The 19,055-nt window shown below is 37.6% G+C and overlaps 1 protein-coding gene across 1 annotated transcript in view; it reads right to left on the reverse strand.

Annotated features, from left to right (window-relative positions):
* Positions 1 to 19,055, reverse strand: part of SMAP1 (small ArfGAP 1) — an 85,435-nt gene that overhangs the window by 45,379 nt on the left and 21,001 nt on the right. The window contains exons 2-4 of the mRNA XM_030490442.1: positions 12,853 to 12,986; positions 12,099 to 12,184; positions 8,165 to 8,240 (exon numbers count right to left, since the gene is read on the reverse strand). Of these exons, the coding sequence (XP_030346302.1) occupies positions 8,165 to 8,240; positions 12,099 to 12,184; positions 12,853 to 12,986 (296 nt within the window). The remainder of the gene's footprint in view (positions 1 to 8,164; positions 8,241 to 12,098; positions 12,185 to 12,852; positions 12,987 to 19,055) is intronic.

The following is a 19,055-nucleotide window of genomic DNA, read 5'->3' on the forward strand; positions in this document are numbered from 1 at the left end:
ACCAAGGACCTTCTCAGTCTCATGCTCTGCCAGGGAGCAGGGGAAGCCGGGAGGAAGCAGAGACAGGACACCTGACCCAAACTGGCCAAAGGGGTATTCCATACCACAGCACGTCATGCCCAGTATATAAACTGGGGGGAGTTACCCGGAAGGCCCAGATCACTGCTTGGGTCGGGCTGGGTATTGGTCGGCGGGTGGTGAGCAATTGTATCCTCTCCCCTTGTTACTTCCCTTATCGTTATTATCACTGGTGGTAGCAGTAGTGGTTTTGTATTATACCTTAGTTACGGGACTGCTCTTACCTCAACCCATGGGAGTTACATTCTTTCGATTCTCCTCCCCATCCCTCCGGGAGCGGGGGGAGGGAGAAAGGGGGGGTGAGCGAGCGGCTGCGTGGTTCCGAGTTAGCAGCTGGGCTCAAACCACAACAGTAGTTTTAAAAAAACTCCTGTTCTTGATGTACTGCATACTGTAATTTAGCCTTTCATTAAAAAGGATTCAAGTTAAAGCTTTAGAAACCTGTATTAAGCTTCCATTTAAATACAAAATTTAGGGTGCTATCACTCAGAAGATTCAAGAGATTATAAGATGAGTTATCAAACCATCTCAATATATTCAGGAAATTAGCAGCTGAACCAAATACAAAGGTGCCCTCGAGTGGCCATTTTATGTGCACACAATGTACAGGGAAATAACCTAAATGAAGAGGAGTACTCTGCAGTGATTTGACATGTTTTAAGTTCAGCTACTACATATGCTTTTCTTATTTCAGCAGACTTTTGACTTTATTACCATACATCTCCAACGAATGTTGACAACACCAAAATTAATATTTTGAAGCAGCAGCAATTACAGACTATTAGCTACATATAATATAAACACACAACCAATAGCTTGCCATTTTTTAAAAAGGCCTATTCTCAAAATAAATACTGAAAGGAGTATAAGAATACTAATGTAATATTAATAACACTTGTCTATGAATTTCTGTGGAAATTCTTTAGGCTAACTAGCAAGGCTTTTTCTAAAGCTACTAAAACGCCCTCTCTATTCACTGCTCTAACCTCTGGGCACCACAAAAAAAACAGTGAGTGTCCCACGTTTCACAAAACACAGCAGTAGCTGGCTTTTCAAAGAAGCCAGTACTGCTCTTCTGTCAGTATTCTGCAAATGCTCACCACTCCTCCATCCCTTCGGAATGCCCGTATCTCGTTACAGGAGTACAGTGAAGCTTGTGCACAAGCTAGCTGTAGCTGTGAATGTGTGCAGAACTACAGACGTTCACAAAATTTGCATCAAGCAGAGATGAAATTGCTTGATGCTCCAGGAAACATGGATATATTTAACAGTATTAGACTTGAGTGCAACATTTTTCCAATTCTAACCAAAAGCAACCATACCTGTCCTTGCCCACATCAGATTTATTATTTAGATGATTTAGGTTCCCCTTTAGATAACTGCCTCTTGGAAACATTATGGAGAGTCACCATGGCTTTATTAAAGGCTGACACAGGATAAACAAAAAGGATGCTTTTAATCTCTTACTGGAGTGCCCTCCATTCCCCCATCCAACCTAACCAATGTTTTCTGTATTTGTTCTAGGGAAAACTGTCTTTAGTGAGAGCTTCCCAACACTTCAGAACAACACATTTTTTTTTGTCCTAAGTGGTTTGCCTTGCTGCACGCAGATCATTTACATTTTTGTGATCCATGCTAAACTGGCAATGCAGTCACTACAGATTTCAGCTTTGGCAGAAGTTCTGTTTACTTAGACATAGTAACTTGTAGCTAGGCAGTGTGAACTACTCCTCAAATGAAAGAACTTACGGAAGTGAGGAAAGCAAGACCCTGCACATGGGAATGCAGCCAGCATACTGAAAATCCACACCCAGGCTTCTCTAACTCATTCATTTAATTACTGCTGAGCAAGGTCCAGCTCAAGTGCAGTCACTAGTGGTACACTCAGGCATTGATACTGGAGCAAACACTACTGAACTTCATTAATGACCCATGCACTGGGACATAGAGTATCATCAGCAAGCCTGCAGATGACACAAAATGAAGAGTGGTCAATACCTCTCCTCGTTGATCAGTGTGCTGCCATTCAGAGCCCTGCTGACAGGGTGGGCCAACAGGGGCCACATGAAGTTCAAAAGGAAGTGCCAAGTCCTGCACCTGGGGAGGAATAACCGCATGCAGCAGTAAAGGCTGAGGACAACTGGCTGGAAAGCAGATGTCCAGAAGAGGACCTGGATGTCCTGGTGGAGCTGAATATGAGCTAGAAATGTGGCTAGCTCTGGGCTCACAAGAGAGATATGGGCAGACTGGAGCAACTCCAGCAAAGGGACACTAAGATGATTAAAGGACTGGAGCACCTTTCAGACAAGGAGAGACTTAGTGAATTGAGATTGTTTAGCGTGCAGGAGAGAAAGCTAAGGATGGGGGGTGGGGGGGCAGGGAAGAAATCTTATCGATGCGTATAAATACCCGGTGGCAGGGAGCAAAGACTGAGGCAGACTGCTGCCTGTGGTATCCAGAAACGGGACCAAGCAGCACTGAACACAAATTGAAATACAGGAAATTCCACTGAAGCATAAAATATTTTTTTTTTTTTTTTTTTTTTTTGGTAATCGTGGGAGTCACTGAAGACTGGAACAGGTTACCCAGGGAAGCTGTGGAGTCTCCATCCCTGGAGGTATTCAAAACCCAACTGGACACAGCTCTAAGCAACCTCTAGTTGACCCCTCTTTGAGCTGGGAGAATTGGATGATCTCCAAGGGTTCCCTCCAGCCTGAGTTATTCTGTAATTCAACTCATTCTAACAGCATGATCTTGAAAAATAATTTATCCTACTTTCACTATTCCTGCCCTCAAGTCATAATTCTTTTATTGTATTTCAGTGCTTCCTATTGATACTTATCACAACACTTGGTTAGCATATTTCAAAAATACTTCATAGAATTTGATTCACAAATGCTTCATAGATGACTAAAAAACCCACTATAGTTCTTGAAGTATTGGGAGGGATAACTGGTAACCTCTCTCCAAGCCAATGACTGAATGCTTCTGAATGCTAACTACTATAAACTTACTGCTCACGTACCCTATCATACCCCACAATTTATCCACCTTAAGCTGCCCAAGTGTGGCAAATGTATCATGGATTTAATGTCCTTTAAGATAATTTTCTGGAAAATGTACCATCACAATCTCTAAATTTACATCACATTTTATCCTAAATTCATATTTAAATTATAAACAATGTCTTAAGAAAGCATGACAAATGTAGACCCATCATTCTTTTCCTTCAGTTAACTTAACAAGTTATATGAAACTTCTGCTCCATACATAATTCACACCATTTCTTAAATATAGAAACTTTGTTTACTATTCTCTAAACATTATCAAGATGTGATAATATATTCCTACTTCATGCAGTGGAATAGATTGTGCCAGTTTGTAATTTTGGAAACTGAAAGTTTCTGGAATCTGCTTAAGTTGATTCACTCTGAATAAAGTAATTTTCATATGCATTCTGAGAAGTAGTGCTCTTTCTTCTCCTCTATACTTATTTTTGTTAAAAGCTGCAGAGATTGTGATAATACGTACATAGCTAATCTTTAGCCACACCCAACAGTTGTATGGTGAAAGGGACACCATATTAGATATAAAAATAAACACTAGTTTTTAATAAAGACTGTCTTTTTACAATTTTTATTTTAAGTCAAAGAGGAGGAACCAACTTCTTTAAAAATTTGGAAAACATGATTGCTTCAAAGTTGACTTCCTGAACCTCTGCACAACTTTAGGACACTTAACTTATCAGCATGTAGATACAGTCAAACAATTTGGACTGGGTACCACAAACCCTTTCATTAGTACAGTCCTGTGCCTCAAAGAATCACCCCAGCAGCTGTTACTCAATAGCATATTTTAGACAGGTTCTACAAAAACACACATTTCCTCTTGGCTAATTGGAAAACTCTGTGATCATCTACTTCAAAGCTTACTTCCTCTAACCAGTAGTTTTGGGAGATTCTTACTAACCCCCCAAAACCTAAAACAGGCAACATCTGCTATTTCTCTTGCCACTGCATCTAAGATCACGAGCCTCATTAACAATCATGCCTCCATCTTACCAGTTGCATAGCTTTGATTACAAGCATTTGAGACTCAATAAAGAGATCATCTGTCAAAATGAATAGTCTGTTCAGACATTATTTTCATAAAAACAAACATCCCAAAGTGTCTCTCCAAAAAGCCTCATATTTGCTCCACTTGTACTTATTGCAACACTTCTGAAAAAGTCCGTCATTTATTTAAGCATACAAGTTTAAACTCTTGGGGAAAGGTGTCTGTCTAATTGTAAGCTGTGCTCTTCTAAGAGTGCTCCAGGAAACAGTGAACTAAAGGAGAATAAAGAGTTTAATGAGAGCCCAAAGCAAACAAAAGATTTAATAAGCAAGTCTTCACAACTAAGACTGTTAGAGAAGAAATTGCTTTGCATGCTTTACCTTTCAGTTCTAGGATTCTTGTGCACAAAAAAACCCTACAGTGAATATAAAGGATCTGCCTATGCTTGAAAGTGATAATCAGGTGCAGGTCTGAAGTGGAATGATAATCCTCAGCAGTTTCATGTCAGCACCCACCTGAAGGGGAGTTTTAACATACAAAATTATCTCACACCGCTTGACCTATGGTAACTGTAGTTAACTACAGAAGTGATGCAAGGTCTCAGTTATGTTGTACAAACTTCCAGGGATAAATCAAGTCAAACAGCATAGCATATTGCACAGTAAATTGCTCATGTTACCGTATCAGAGATGTGCCATTTATAAAGATAGCCTAATCATTACACTACGATGTGAAGTTTGTTTTATTGAATTCTGTACTATACTTCGCATCATTCTCACCTTATGTGTGCCTAAAAATTGAGAAGGAGGTTTAGCAGAAAATTAAGTCTAGGCCAACAGTATAATGCTGAGGATATTTACAATAAGCTGACTTGCTGACACCTACTGCTGCTCTTAAATTCTTTATTCAAAGAGCAAAAAACCGATTAACAATACAAAATCATAAGTGTTATTTGTAGAACAAATATATATATAAATTCCCAAGTAACATCCTGTCATCTTCAAGTACTTTTACTTGTATTACTCTTTTTAAATTAAAGCATACATAAATAGCGTAAACAAACCATGAAGTCCTGCATGTTTCAAAATTACATCATACCAGAGCAAACAGGAAAGCAGCTGGACAGATCAAGAGACATGGGTTCCTTAAGCTGTCTGTCTTCAGAAATTTCTATGAATTGAGGCCTCACCACAGTAGGACTATGAACTACTTTCTGAGAAAGAAAGCGTTGATCTTTTATACCAGTGTGACTCTTATTAATGTTGGGAGAGAATTATGATAGGCAGTGGGGCTTGAGAGATGCTACTTCTGTCATGGGCTACACTGCTTAAATTGAATACACTTTGATGTAAATATCAGAAATCTCATACAGTTGCCTTCATGGTTTTAGTCATAATATCACAAACCTACAACTGTATCTAAGCATTTACAGATAATTTCAAGTGTAAGAGTTTTTCAAAGAGCTGATGTGTCTGAAGATACTTTCATGGGGTACAAAAACATCAGTTTGCCTCCCTGTATAGGCTAATTTATTCAAAATTCTCTTCTTTACATTGCTGAGAATAAAACTGCTACTTTAACAGCAGCTAAGTGGGAAAAAAAATTAGATGGCAATATTCCATTACGATGGAAATAAAGTATTTCTACAAATGCATTATTAGACATTTTTCTAAACCTTTTCCTTCTTGTCTTGCAACATTACGGAAGCAGCAAACGTGTAACTGTTAAAAAAAAAATCTTCTAATGATTAGAAAAAGATTTCTGTTCCAAGTAAGATCTAAAAAAGTATCTTAAAAAGGCACACATAAAATTCATCAACATCCATATTTCTTAAAATACCAGACTGATTTTAACTGCATTATCAGTGTTAGTAAAAAATAATGACTACATCATTCCTGCTGATATTTTTTCCCAGGCTTCTCTCCCAGCTTATTCTGAATTGGAGCTCCTGCTCTTTGTTTCACCTCAAGTACACGTTAAAGTACATCTGCGATAAGAAGGAACAGGCATAGCATGATCACTTTGATAAATTCCCAAGCTACATCTCCTAACCTTAGGCAAACTACGAGAGCACTGTAGTTTGCCTACCTGGAGTAGGCAAGGCTACATGGGGTTACCCTACATAGGGTTACCATTCCTCCTACAGTTAAGATTTTTTTCTCAAGGCTAAAGCCTATGACTGTGGTCAAGAATTAGGCCTAACTGTACCAAACAAAACAAAACCACAAAAACAAACAAACAAACAAACAAACAAAAAGAAAAAACAAAAAAAAAACCCAACCACCATAAACCAAATCCAAGCACAGAGTAAGTAACTTTCCCTCCTCCCTGCCAAGAGTACCCAAGAGCAGAAAAGCAGCATAACAGATGTGCAGAATGGAGGCCCAGCTTCACCTTTTCTTCCTCTTCCCTGTCAGTCCCAGGTGAATGATGATCACTGAATACCAGTTGCAGCACTTCACACACATGTGAGCTGGGCTCAGGCCAGAGCCAATACAAGCAGCAGACTAGGACTTCAGGCACTACACTAGTTCAACTGATTTAATATCATGTACTTTTAGGATTTTGCCATAACTGATTTCAGATTGCCTACTTCAAACCATGTCTGGTGGCCTTGAAGAAATGCTGATGAATGTCAATATGCATGAGTCACCTATTGCCAAATTATTTCATAATTGGATTCATGTTTCTATCTTGGAGAGATTAAGCCATTTACATTAGTCAGTGCATGAAAAGTAGGAAGAAACGAAACGGTGTTCCCTAGTCAGCAGTATGTCTCTTCAGCTTGTCTGGATTCTATCCTTGCTGCTATGACAGGTAAGCAATTCATATTGGTCTGCAATACAATAAAGCAAAATCCAGTTACTCCCTCAAAGATATTAAGGCATTAGTGGACTACTAGATTAGGCACCTAGGTTTTCAGCTTAGAAGGATCTTGGGACTCGTTTGAACTTCCTAAAGAAGTGTCATTTTAAGCAACTCTTCCTATTTATTACTTTAGAATAGAAGTAAAGAAGGGTAACTGACAGTGCAAATGAACCACAATTGTATTTTACATTGTATTTTACAAGTGAAGCAATTTTCCTTCTACTTCAACAATGCTTAATGAAATACTTCTCTAGCTTCCAGGTGATTTTTTTCCTCCTGGAATGAAACTATCATTCAAAGATCCATTTTCTCAGGTGGGAAAGGCAGCATAAATCTCACTCTTTACACCCACCCTTGCACTGGTTTCCCTGTCGAAGTTCACTGACTAGTAAGATGCAGTGGTAAGTTACATGTTAGGCCATAATTAAATAATGTAGGTATAGAGGAGTGTGTGTTTATATATTTTTATTTATATAGTTGCACTTATTTATGATAAAACTAGACTGTATGGCCCAGAAACAGCTATGTCCAGAAAAACAAACAAGGATACAAGGAACAATTTCAGTAAAGGTGGACATTCTCAAAACTGCTTTGCCAGCAGAGCACACGCCAACTTACTGTAGTGAACAGACAGCTACATGATTAAACACCTGGTTTGCCATATTGCCCGTGTTTGCTATTTCAGTGCACTTCACTGCATGCAACAGTCTGGAATTCAGCAGAGCACCAAGATCCTCAGAAGAGGAACCCAAAACACCATAGGATTTCTCATCAAGGTATTAGAGAGAATGAGGGAAGACAAAGTCACCAGAAACAGTAATCCTATCTTATCCCTGTAACATGAAAAAGATACTCAGAAAGGACTCAAAGTATGCCATTGAAGAACTACTCATCACCAAAAGAGAAAAACACAATATAAAGAGGCAGAAGCAAGCTATTTGTTGGATCATAACAATTTGCTGTTACAGATGTAATAGATAATATGTTGAACTTACAGAAGCTAGGAATACCTCTCAAGAGACACAAAAGAAAACATTTAGCACTGAATCAAAAAGGTTTTGACTGTGAAGACATTTTAACATATGTAATGTTTTCTACATTTCTCTTCTGTAGCTTTCAAAAAACAGAAGTGATGGAATTCTTGGTGAAACTGTTTACTTACATTGAAGGCATTAACTGCATTTTTATCATAATATTTCTTCTTTTCATACTTATCCCTGATGAAAAATTCCACAGCTCTGGAAGTAGCTAGTTTAAGGAAAATACGCATCCCGATAAAGAGCAACATTAACCTACAAAGCTGATGGGTTAGTCAAATTAAAGAATTGCACCAGATTCTTGCTCCATCTCATTTTGTAGTTTTAAAACAACAGAGCAAATAGCTCTACACAATAATTGCTATTGCAGCATCCAAAAAAAAGCTTCCTTTTACTACAGAGAATAAATCAGTTTAATCTCTTAATGAAGCAATATGAGAAAGATATACTAGAATTAACTCAGTGTTCCACAGTTAGGACATTTTCACTTAGTGTTTATAAGCTACAGGGCTGTAGTACTGCAAATACTTGAACAAAGGTACTCATATATAGTAATCAAAGTATAGTTTACTATCATAACTTGGGAAAAAACACTTTGTCTTCATGTAAACAGTGAAATGTATGTAAACCTGTTCTCTGATTTGCATAAGTTATATCATGTATGAAAAGCTGGTCATAAACAGTTCTCCGAGATCACGAAATCCTCCACAAGAGTCTCCTACTACAACAAGCATCTCTGTGGAAGGGAAAAAAACCCTAAAACATAGTGATAAAAATATATTGAAGCAAAGGTGGAAATGGCAGCAAGCAGATTGATACAGAAGACCAGATATGACAGCTCAAACACAAGAAGGACAAATAGTAGTTTTCCTCAATTATTCACTCAGTTTCATAAAGCAGCTCATCCAAAGCAGTGTGGGTACTTTAACTTTAGTAAAACTGATTCTCTGGTATCTGTGAATAAATTTTAACTGATTTGTTGGGCAATCTGATTATTCATTTAAAAATCAAAATTGCAACTGTGGAAGCCGATTCACTGCCTCTCCATAGCAATTCTCCCTCAATCGACGGAAAGATACCTTAGCTCCATAGTATATCTCAAGATTAACACTGAGCTCAGAGCACTCTGTTCCTTCAGTCTGTACTGTCAACAACCATATTGAGTTGCAAATTGTACATAAGTGTCACCTGAAAACAATGCTTCCTAAAAATTGCAAAACCCAAAACCATTATTTTCTATCTCTTTCCAAATATATCTACATTCTAAAGGGCATGTGGAGCACTTTGAATGTACAACTATCTTCGCACTAATATTGCAGTTGTTTACACGTACCAAAGGACTGTCACTTCGCCCCAGAAAAATCCATGCATATTATTAAATTACAGATGAACGGAAGTTGTGTAATATGCTACTCCCACAATCTTTCAAATTTAGCTAAGACTAAACAGGATTCCCCCAGAAAGCGCCTTTTCAACTTGTAGCACAAATTACTGCATTATATAATCTCAGTGGGGGAAGGAGAGAGAGAAAGGCAATTTAATTTTTTCCCATGCTTTTGTAACTGGATAGCTGTATTAATTTATAACTAATTTAGAAGTAAACAGGAAAGATTCAAAACTTCATCGTTATAAAATACCTTAGAACAATCTATCCTTTCTATAAAGCCTTAGTTATCTGCTGAAATTAACATTTTCAGATGGCACATTTATGTTACGTGTTCTAAGTTCTGGTTGCCCAGATTTTGGTGTTAGATATTTTAGTTCTTTTGCATAAATATTTCCCTATTTTTAGCAGTTTCCCAGAATGCACCTGATATTTCAGTCCTTAGGAAGTTTTAATTTGAAAATTATTTCACAGAGAATCATAAGCATTTAAATTTCATAGAGTTTAATTTCTTGGGATGCTATTAAACTGGGGTAATAAGTTGAGTATTTTGGAACTTCAATATGTGTGAATTTTTGGACCATGTCTGTTTGTTTACATCAGTAACCTACTGTGCTCTTGTTAACAAAAGAATTTAAAGCAATATTAACAGTTGCCACAACTGTTTTAACAAGTGAGTAAAATGAAGAGACAAAAATTGATTCACTCTACTCTTGGGAAAAAAACACTTTCAAACAGGAAGCTAAAGCTGCTGTACAAAAAAAACCATCAAAATGATTCTCAAAATTAGCTTCCATACCAGAGCATCCCTGCCAAGTACAATGGAATCATAAAAAAACAATGCCCAGAAAGGTCAGTCTTGTGACTAAGCAACAGAACCGATGGGGGACCTTTAGTGGGAGATTTTGGGCAGATCCCACATACATGTTTCTCCTGTGCCTCCATTCTACTACCTAAAAAATAGAAATAAGAATATTATAGTGCTACAGTTAAATAGCAGTATAGCAGAACATATACAAAAGTGGTCATTACATGCAGAGTTTCCATAATACATCCAAAAGATTATTCAGAATATTGAGAATATTCATAACCAGAATACTGATGAGACACAATGCTGATTTTGTAGTGATACAAAGGGCACAGAGGAAAGGCAAAAAACCAGCTTATCACAAACGCCAAGTAGGTAAATAGCTGACAAAGTTATGGGGAAGCTGAGAAATCGAACAGAAAATATTGGCATCCTCTCTCCTGGCCTTGTATTTTTAATAAAGAAAATACACACAATGAAACATATTCAGTTGACCAAGTCCACCACTTAGAAACTGTCAACTCTTCAAAAGGATATTTATTTTAAGGTATATAGTATCAACAAAAGAATTATCTTGAGAGTCTAAACATGAGACTTGTGGTCTGATCTGACAAGAAAAGCATAGAGCAAAGCATTATTGCTTCTCCTGCAATAGCACCAGTGAATTCAAGTTAGCGACAGCAAGAACAAAACATACATCTTCAAGACCCACTTCTGAGTAAGTTTTAGTCAAAGTATCTCAGTCTTATAGCTGAAATAAAGTTCTAGAGTATTAGAGCTGGAACACTAGTGATATCTGGTTCCAGTTACTTTTTTCTTATGCATATGTATGTTTAATTTTAAAGCTACTGGAATATGAAAATACATATCTGTTTTGCTCAAGTGCATTTTATAATGAGGAACTTAACTCATAAAAAAAAAATAAAATCTTCTGCGCATAGAATATCACACATAGCATCTAACAAACGGGAGAATCAAAATCAGTTTGGGATATTCAAAGAGGAAATTCAGATCCAGTTATGACTAAGTGCATTTATCAGCTTCCATAGCCTGTATCATCATCAGGCTAAGAGAACTGGGGATAGATTCAGCTCACTTAACAGTTAGCTGTTTAGGATCTTATTAGGGAGTTCCATGAAGATCTGATGAAGCAAATCCTACCTGCTGAGTAACTTTCACTAAATCAGAAGTGAATACAAATCTAAATTAATGCCATTATACATTATTCTAATGACTCAATACATTTCAAAAAGGTATTTTTCGAGGAAAGCTGTTTATTAGTGGTTGACAATTATTCATCCAACCTTCCCCTTCCAGTTACATGGTGACAACCACATACCAACACAAGTGGTGGCTCTTAGGGAGGTTTGGTTTATTTAGATACTCTCATCTGTGCTCACAGAGTTCACAGAATTGTATATACTTCAAAAAATTACAGAATACTTCATCTAGATGAAGAAATCCATACTTCACTTGAGTAAGATCCAATGGCTTATTTTATTTTACCATTCAGCTCATTATTTCCTGTTCAAATGCTTCTAACTTCAGCTGGCAGTTACTCAAGACAAAGAAAGAATATTCCAGAGCTCTCCAGTATCACTCTAACTTCCTACATACAGGGAATTTATGAAGTCACCTCTTCTGAAAGTAAAAATAAATGGGGCTTGCCAAATCTCATTACAAAGTAGATTTGCTATAACTGAAGTAATTTAAACCTTTTCTGAACTGTTCCCAACTTCCCCTGTCATTTTTTATGTAACAATATCAATGAAATAAATAAGGTGAGTTACCAAATGTAGCAGTTCCTTATAACACCTAAATCGCATTAAAAGTCATTTCAATGTGAAAGCTAAAACAAAAAGGATACTGATCTGTTTGAGGTCTTCGGAAGTTCTCTGGTAGATTAGCTTCATAGAGTAATCTTGCTTTAGTATTTCCCATTTCCTGCATGCACTAAGGAAAAGTGAGAGGAAACGGTTAGTTCAGGTCCAGTAATACTTTAAATCCTGAAATAGCCAGAATGCTATTGGTGTGCTTAAATAACACTGCAAGTTTTTAACTTGGAGACCTCTCTGATGCCAAACGTCCTGGGAGATGCTCCCATCGCACGGGAGGGCTGCCTGCCAAGACTTGCTGGACAAAAGCTAACGACACAGATGCTGTTTAACAGCGTAAACTAACCCATCCAGTAAAAGATAAGCTTTCATCTCTCAGGATGCTCTTCAGACCAGGAGGAACAGGAGTAAGAAAAATTGTCTTGCAGCAGAAAGATGGTTCAGACTGCAACATACCTGGAAAAGTCAGTACTTGAAACACCAAAAAGAATGTAATTCAAGAATCAGAGAGATGTGTGAATGCTACCTGATTGTCCCCTCCTGAAAAGGAAAAGGCTTACGACACACTTTCTACAGATAAAACAAAGAAGCATCTGATCCAGAAGAGATAACTCAACCAGTTTCTGAAGTGAGTTTTCAGAACTTAAACTCATTACAGTAGAAATATAACACATTAAGAACTACTTTGTAAAATATTTAAGCTGGGACATCATGATAAACTCAAATCCTTTCCAAAGGAGTCCTGGCATGCCATCCAAATTGAAAATGCATTTTAAGATATTTTACCTGTATTTGCTCTGGTGTCCATTGGTCCAAGTTGACAGACTTGACCCTTGATATATGGACCCCAAGATTTCGATGTATTCCAGCACACCTGATGCAAATAAAAACACCGGTGTTCCAAGACGCCCATCTTGGACCTAAAGGGAATGGGGAAATAAATTAGTTATTTTCAAAATCACATATCCTGTGAAGATTTTATGTGACATAATTCTATACTGACAACAGGAATAAATACATCTGAATAAAGTCTCACAGATGTTTCTCTAGGATGTCTATTACTTCTAACAATCTCCACTGTCAGCAATTTTATTTATGGCTTTCTGCTTCTAAGTGATGTCACATAACATTTGAGTTACTCAGATTACAACCCACCTCCCCCACCCCCCAAAAAAAAACCTGAAACAAAAACAAAATTTAGAAAGTTGTCTTACTAGTAGCAACAGGATTTTGCTAACATCTTGAATAATGCTTAGAGCTATGAATCAGATGCAAACATCAGCAGAAATCAGTAGAAGTTGCCCCTTTTTCTCCAATTAAAAGCTTCCCAAGACATGCATCTTTAATTAACTTGAAATTAAATGCAGGGCAGTCTTACATTAATACAACAAATCCTTTAACACCTCATACAGCACAGACTTTACAACAGTAGCATGCAAGCTGTTAGGGAATGATTTGCAAAACCAACTGATGAAAATACTCTGACTAAGAACGGTGGAAAACTGAATACGTCCAGTTGATTCCTAAACTATAGTATGAGTTGCCATTCACAGCCCAACAGAGTTTTCTCACAGAACCTTACCACTGTTTCTCAGCTGTGTTGGCATGCTGAGACAGACCTACAGTATGCTCCCTGAACTCCCAGTGACACTTGGGATGTTTGACTTGAACTTACTATACAATCTCAAACTAAACACGTGTATCATTTTATTCCAGCTCTGTACACCACCACTATTAAAGGCACTGCTTTAATGTCCATCTAGTTTTGAGCTCTAAGGAGTTCAGAGATTAAATAATTAACAATCAAAAACAAGAAAATGCATTGAGAGGCTGGACAACATTTCAAGCAAGTATTTTCTGCCTTTGTACAACTGATGCACACATAGACCACTCATGCAAATGCAGCAATTTGCATTCCAATATATCATTCAAACACTTTCCTGAGGCATAGAAAAGAATTTCATGCCTAGCTCTCCTGATCTTTAGCTTAAGACTGTATTGCCAAACCCACAGAGCTGCTCACTCACTCTCCCCTCCTGCAGGACAGGAAGAAAAGAGAAAGAAGGTGAGAAGACTTGCAGACTAAGACAGCAACAGTTTTAATGATGGAAGCAAATACTGCACACAAGGAGGGGGGAAAAAATGGAAAAAAAGAAAAGAAAAGGAAAAAAAAAAAAAAAAAGGGAAGGATTTCTTTACTACTTTCCATCAGCAGACAGGTGCCCAGCCTCCTTCTAGAAAGCCGGGCCTCAGCACAGGTAACACTTGCTTTGGGAGACCATAGCCAAGAATGTCCTTTCTTTTTTCTCCTTTCCTTGAGCATTTGTTACTAAGCACATCATCATATGGTATAGAATGGTCAATAAGAGTCAGCAGCTGTCCCAGCTATGTCTCCTCCCAGGTTCTTGCCCAGCGTACTCATCTGTGGGGGGCAGAACATAAAAAAGCCCTCAGTGTGCAACCACTGTTCAGCAATAGCCAAAACAAGGAAGTGGGATAATTTCTTTCAGCTAGACTTCATTCTTTTGAATTAGTATTCAAAAATCCTGAGGCACATTCACAACTCCACAGACTTGTTGCAAGAAGCCCTCCTCTAGTGTCTAGTGTCCACTGCTTGACCTTCAAGAACAAATGATTAAGATAACCGGCAGTTTTTAGAGTAAGTGCTACCATCATAAAATTAGATTTCAGGGGTCAAGAGATCTAACAGTTGCTCACTGAAACTAACACAATTTCCCACATGGCACTCCTATGTCAAAACTGCTATTTGTCAAGTAAGAACAATCAAGCTGTCTGCGATGTGTGTCTTTTATAGTTCAACAACTAGCAACCTGTTGACCTGCCTTTTTATTTTTCCCTGTAAAATACAGACACACAATACTCACCCTGTCCTTACAGACACTGTAGATCTGTATTACAGGAAGATCCCACTTACAATTTAAACTACTTTATGCTTCAGTGCTCCAGGATAGAGTTTTGCAGGCCATTTGCCTCTACATCTTAATCAAGTTTCAGCTACAGTAGTACACCAGCAAAGTACCTCAACCTATGCAAGTGCTTCATGTAGCCATGACATTTTAGAAACAAAAAGCTAAGGCAAGGTCTTGTGTGCTCAACAGCTTATCCAGTTTTTCCCCAGAACTATAACCCAGGGATCTGCCTTCTAAAGAGAGAAAGCAGTTTTGATCAGGTTACTATAAGGACAAGAGGTGTTCATCTGTAATATCTATACGATGTCTGTATTTTTATCCTATAGGGTAAAGAGCTCTAACACTAAAAGCTTTTCACCACAACAGAGGTGGTACAACTACATATCACATGAGTTTCCTATTCTTCAGGTTCTTCCTCAACTATGATATCCCAGATTGGCAAGTTCTACATTAATGTAGAGACAAAACCGGAATGAGGGTTTGACATGACTGAAGTCTATCTTAATAAACGAACAGGGAGATCATTAACTTTTTAGTTTAATATTTTAACTTCAAAATTTGTTAATAAAAAGAAAGATCATAACACAACTCATGGATTAGCTAGTTTTCTCCTGGAATAGAACAATTTTGTATTTTCCCAGAAGCTCAGATTTCATTAATTTGTACTTGTTTCTGAAATAAATTAGGGAAATCAAATATATTTAAGCAATAAAGTAGCAAATTTAGCAGTGAAATGACAAACCTGAGGCCAGACAAGAATGTTCACGTGTAATCTCTGAGTTTATTTCATACTAATGACAATATGCAGAATTAAACACTTCAAATGAAAAATGTTTTAATTACTACAAATCAATTACATCCACAGTTAAGCAGCATGCAAAGGAAGTTACAAAATAATGATTTTTGTGCCAGCATCAAACCAGCTGGGCTTGACTTAACCAAACAGTCAACTAAAGCTTAGTCTGTAAACCTTTCCGAGTGAAAAATGTTTAACAGTAATTCAGACTGATTCAATAAACAATTTACGGTTATCTCAATTCTGTATGAAGTCAGGATCCTTATTCATTTCATGAAGTATATTTCACTTAATAGAAATACTCACAGGTTTCTTCTCCTCATGTCCTTAAAGACAGATTTAGTTTTCTTCAGCAAAATTTACAGAAGTAGACTAGTTTGTCTGTATTCTGCTAGCCAGTTGACATTTGGCTTCAGAAAAGAAGACTGAACACCCAGAATCCTGATGACAGCTATTTTATACTATTTAGAACATCTTTCCATGTCAGTAGTGATGCCATCTTACCTATCAAGAACTGCATTATACAATGCAACTCCAATCAGCCAATATTAACATGAAATACTGTTTGACATCAGTTTTAATACAATTGTAATTTTATTCTTTTGAAAGCCATTTGAATACAAGGTTTTTACTAGGAGAGCTGAGCTGCACATCAGCAGCTTGCTGCACCACAATCAGTGCACCCCTTGGATATAAAAATATATTTCAAGTTTAATTTTTTCAGTCATTTAAGAAATAGATAACTGCTTAAAAACATTTTCAGCATCTTTCATCCTTAAGGAAAAAAGCCATAAGACTGAAAATTACAGTTTACATTAGACTATATGCTAAGATACTGTGAAGTCCCTGAAATACTGCCTGGCTGAACCAACTAAAAAACTTCAGCAATCCTAAACAGATTACTGCTTTCAAGATGAGAATCTCTTTTATTTTCCCTCAACCTAAACTTTTCTTTATGTTCTGTATTTGTCTACTGATTAGACTTAGATTTCCTTTTCAGCTTTTAATAGGCAGTGAGGTAAGGTCAGCTGCGAAGGCATGTGCTATTTTCCGGGGAAATTACCAAGACAAGATTTTGAATGCATTGGGTCATTTTGGTGAAGACTTGACAACCTTCCTTAGGACGGCCTGACATTAACAATTTAAGTAATCCTTAAAATAACTAATCCCAAATAAAGACCCTGTCCTGGGTTAAACCATGACAGACCCTCAAGGCTTATTGTGCATTTTTAGCCTTACTGGCAACCGTAATTCAGTTAGCTTCATAAAAAGCAGCAATTAAGTTTTGATATGAAATTTAAACAGAGCACAAGTGCAAACTTCCTGTAAGAGCTAAACAGAAAGACAGATTTAAGCTGTCATATGGCTTCACACAAATTAATTTAGAGTCTTGGCTATTACATGTTAAATGGGGAATACCAAGCAACATTTCCTGCTGTACTGGTCCTGGCTGGGATGGAGGTAACATGCTTCCTAGGAGCCCATATGGAGCTGTGCTTTGAATTTGTGACTAAAACAGTGTCGATAACACTAATGCTTTGGCTGCAGCTGGACCATGCCTGCGCAGCAGCAAGGCTTTCCTTCCCACCCCCACCCAGTAGGCAGGGGGTGGGCAAGAGGCGTCAGTCAGGGACAGCAGATCCCAACTGACCATAGGGACATTCCAAACCATTTGACATGGTGCTCAGGAACAAAATCTGGGGGAAAGGAGGAGGAGGTAGGAGGCAGGAGGACATCTGTGATTATGGCATTTGCCTTCCCAAACGACCATTACACATGCCGAGACCCTGCTTTCCAGGATGTAATTGGACATCTGACTGCTGATGGGAAGTACTGATTGAAATTCTCCTTTTGCTTCACTTGAGTGCGCAGCTTTTACTTTCCTTAAGCTGTCATGATCTCGAGCCATAAGTCTTTCCTCCTTCCTTCTACTTTTTCACCATTCCACAGGAGAGGGGGAGCACATAAGAAGTGGAGTGAGTGTTCAGCTGCTTGACAGAACCCACACCAGCTACTACATTAGTCTGTGTTCAGGAATTGTATATCAAGTTTCAAACAGAAACTAGAATTCTATTAGATGCAGAGAAACAGCACTAATTTGTGACATATTTAGAGTATTTAAGGAGTCCTTTATTAGAGACCATCTAGACTCTAAGAATGAAGGACATATATAGCCACAAGACTACATTTCCTGGTATGTCTTTAAGTTTTTAGAATTGCTAAATAACATGTGAATTTAACAAACAACCGAAGAGAGTTTTTTCCAGTTGCAGCAGACTTCCCTGCCCAGTATAGTTGTTGTACAGAACCAACACCCTCACGACTTGCAGAAATATCTACAGCTACTAAAAAACTGAGAACATTTCAAACACTGGCTTCAGCTGTTTAAATCTTAAGCAATAAGGAGTTTGAAAGTAATTTACATAATTTTATACACAAGTCTCCATATAAGTCGATTTCAAGCCATTTTTTAAATAGCTGAAAAAGTTATCCATCTTCACAGGACATTCTTTTATTCTAAAATGCACTTTAAAGTGTGAATTTGGGGGAAAAGTCATTGGTTTTATGTATTCTTCAGGCGGTGAAAGCTTTTCTCCCAACATATTTCAAAAATTTTTCCATACCTTCTCATCTTCAGGATACCAATTTTTATGAGATTTTATGAGATTATTTCCCCTCTGTATTATTTAAACTGGACTAGTACCTTGCACATGCTGAATATGTGTGAATATACTCCTATATATCCCTTTCTTCACTATTCCAGTAACTCAGCCACTTAGGACCATATGTTCTACTCTATTATATTATAAAGCTGACCGAGGAAGCTGCAATCAACATTCACAGCACTGCTGACACATGCTGCTAATGTAATTATAGCCAATACAACCAACATTCTGTGGGTACAGCTGATACGGATCTTTAGTCAAGAATAATGACAGGAATGGTAACACCAAAGCTGGTGCATTTCCAAAGAAAAGACAAGACAAAGCACATTTGTTTTTAGAAGTCCAAGGCTTAAGTTTTATTCCAAACTGGTCAAGTTTCATTTTGCATCAGCTGACGCATAATACTGTGTCAGGTACAAAACGAGGCTTACATGATACTGCTCATTTAAAATGTTAAGGAAAAAGTACTTTTATCTGCCTTACAAAAAACATGGAAGCCTCATAAACCTCTGTAACTGTATATGAAACCAAGTAGTCAATACAGTGTGAAACGTTGTTTTAGCTCTTTGATTAGTTTGGATAAATTTTTTTTTAACT

The sequence above is a fragment of the Strigops habroptila genome, chromosome 6 (assembly GCF_004027225.2).
Source record: "Strigops habroptila isolate Jane chromosome 6, bStrHab1.2.pri, whole genome shotgun sequence".
In the NCBI taxonomy this organism is placed as follows: Eukaryota; Metazoa; Chordata; class Aves; order Psittaciformes; family Psittacidae; genus Strigops; species Strigops habroptila.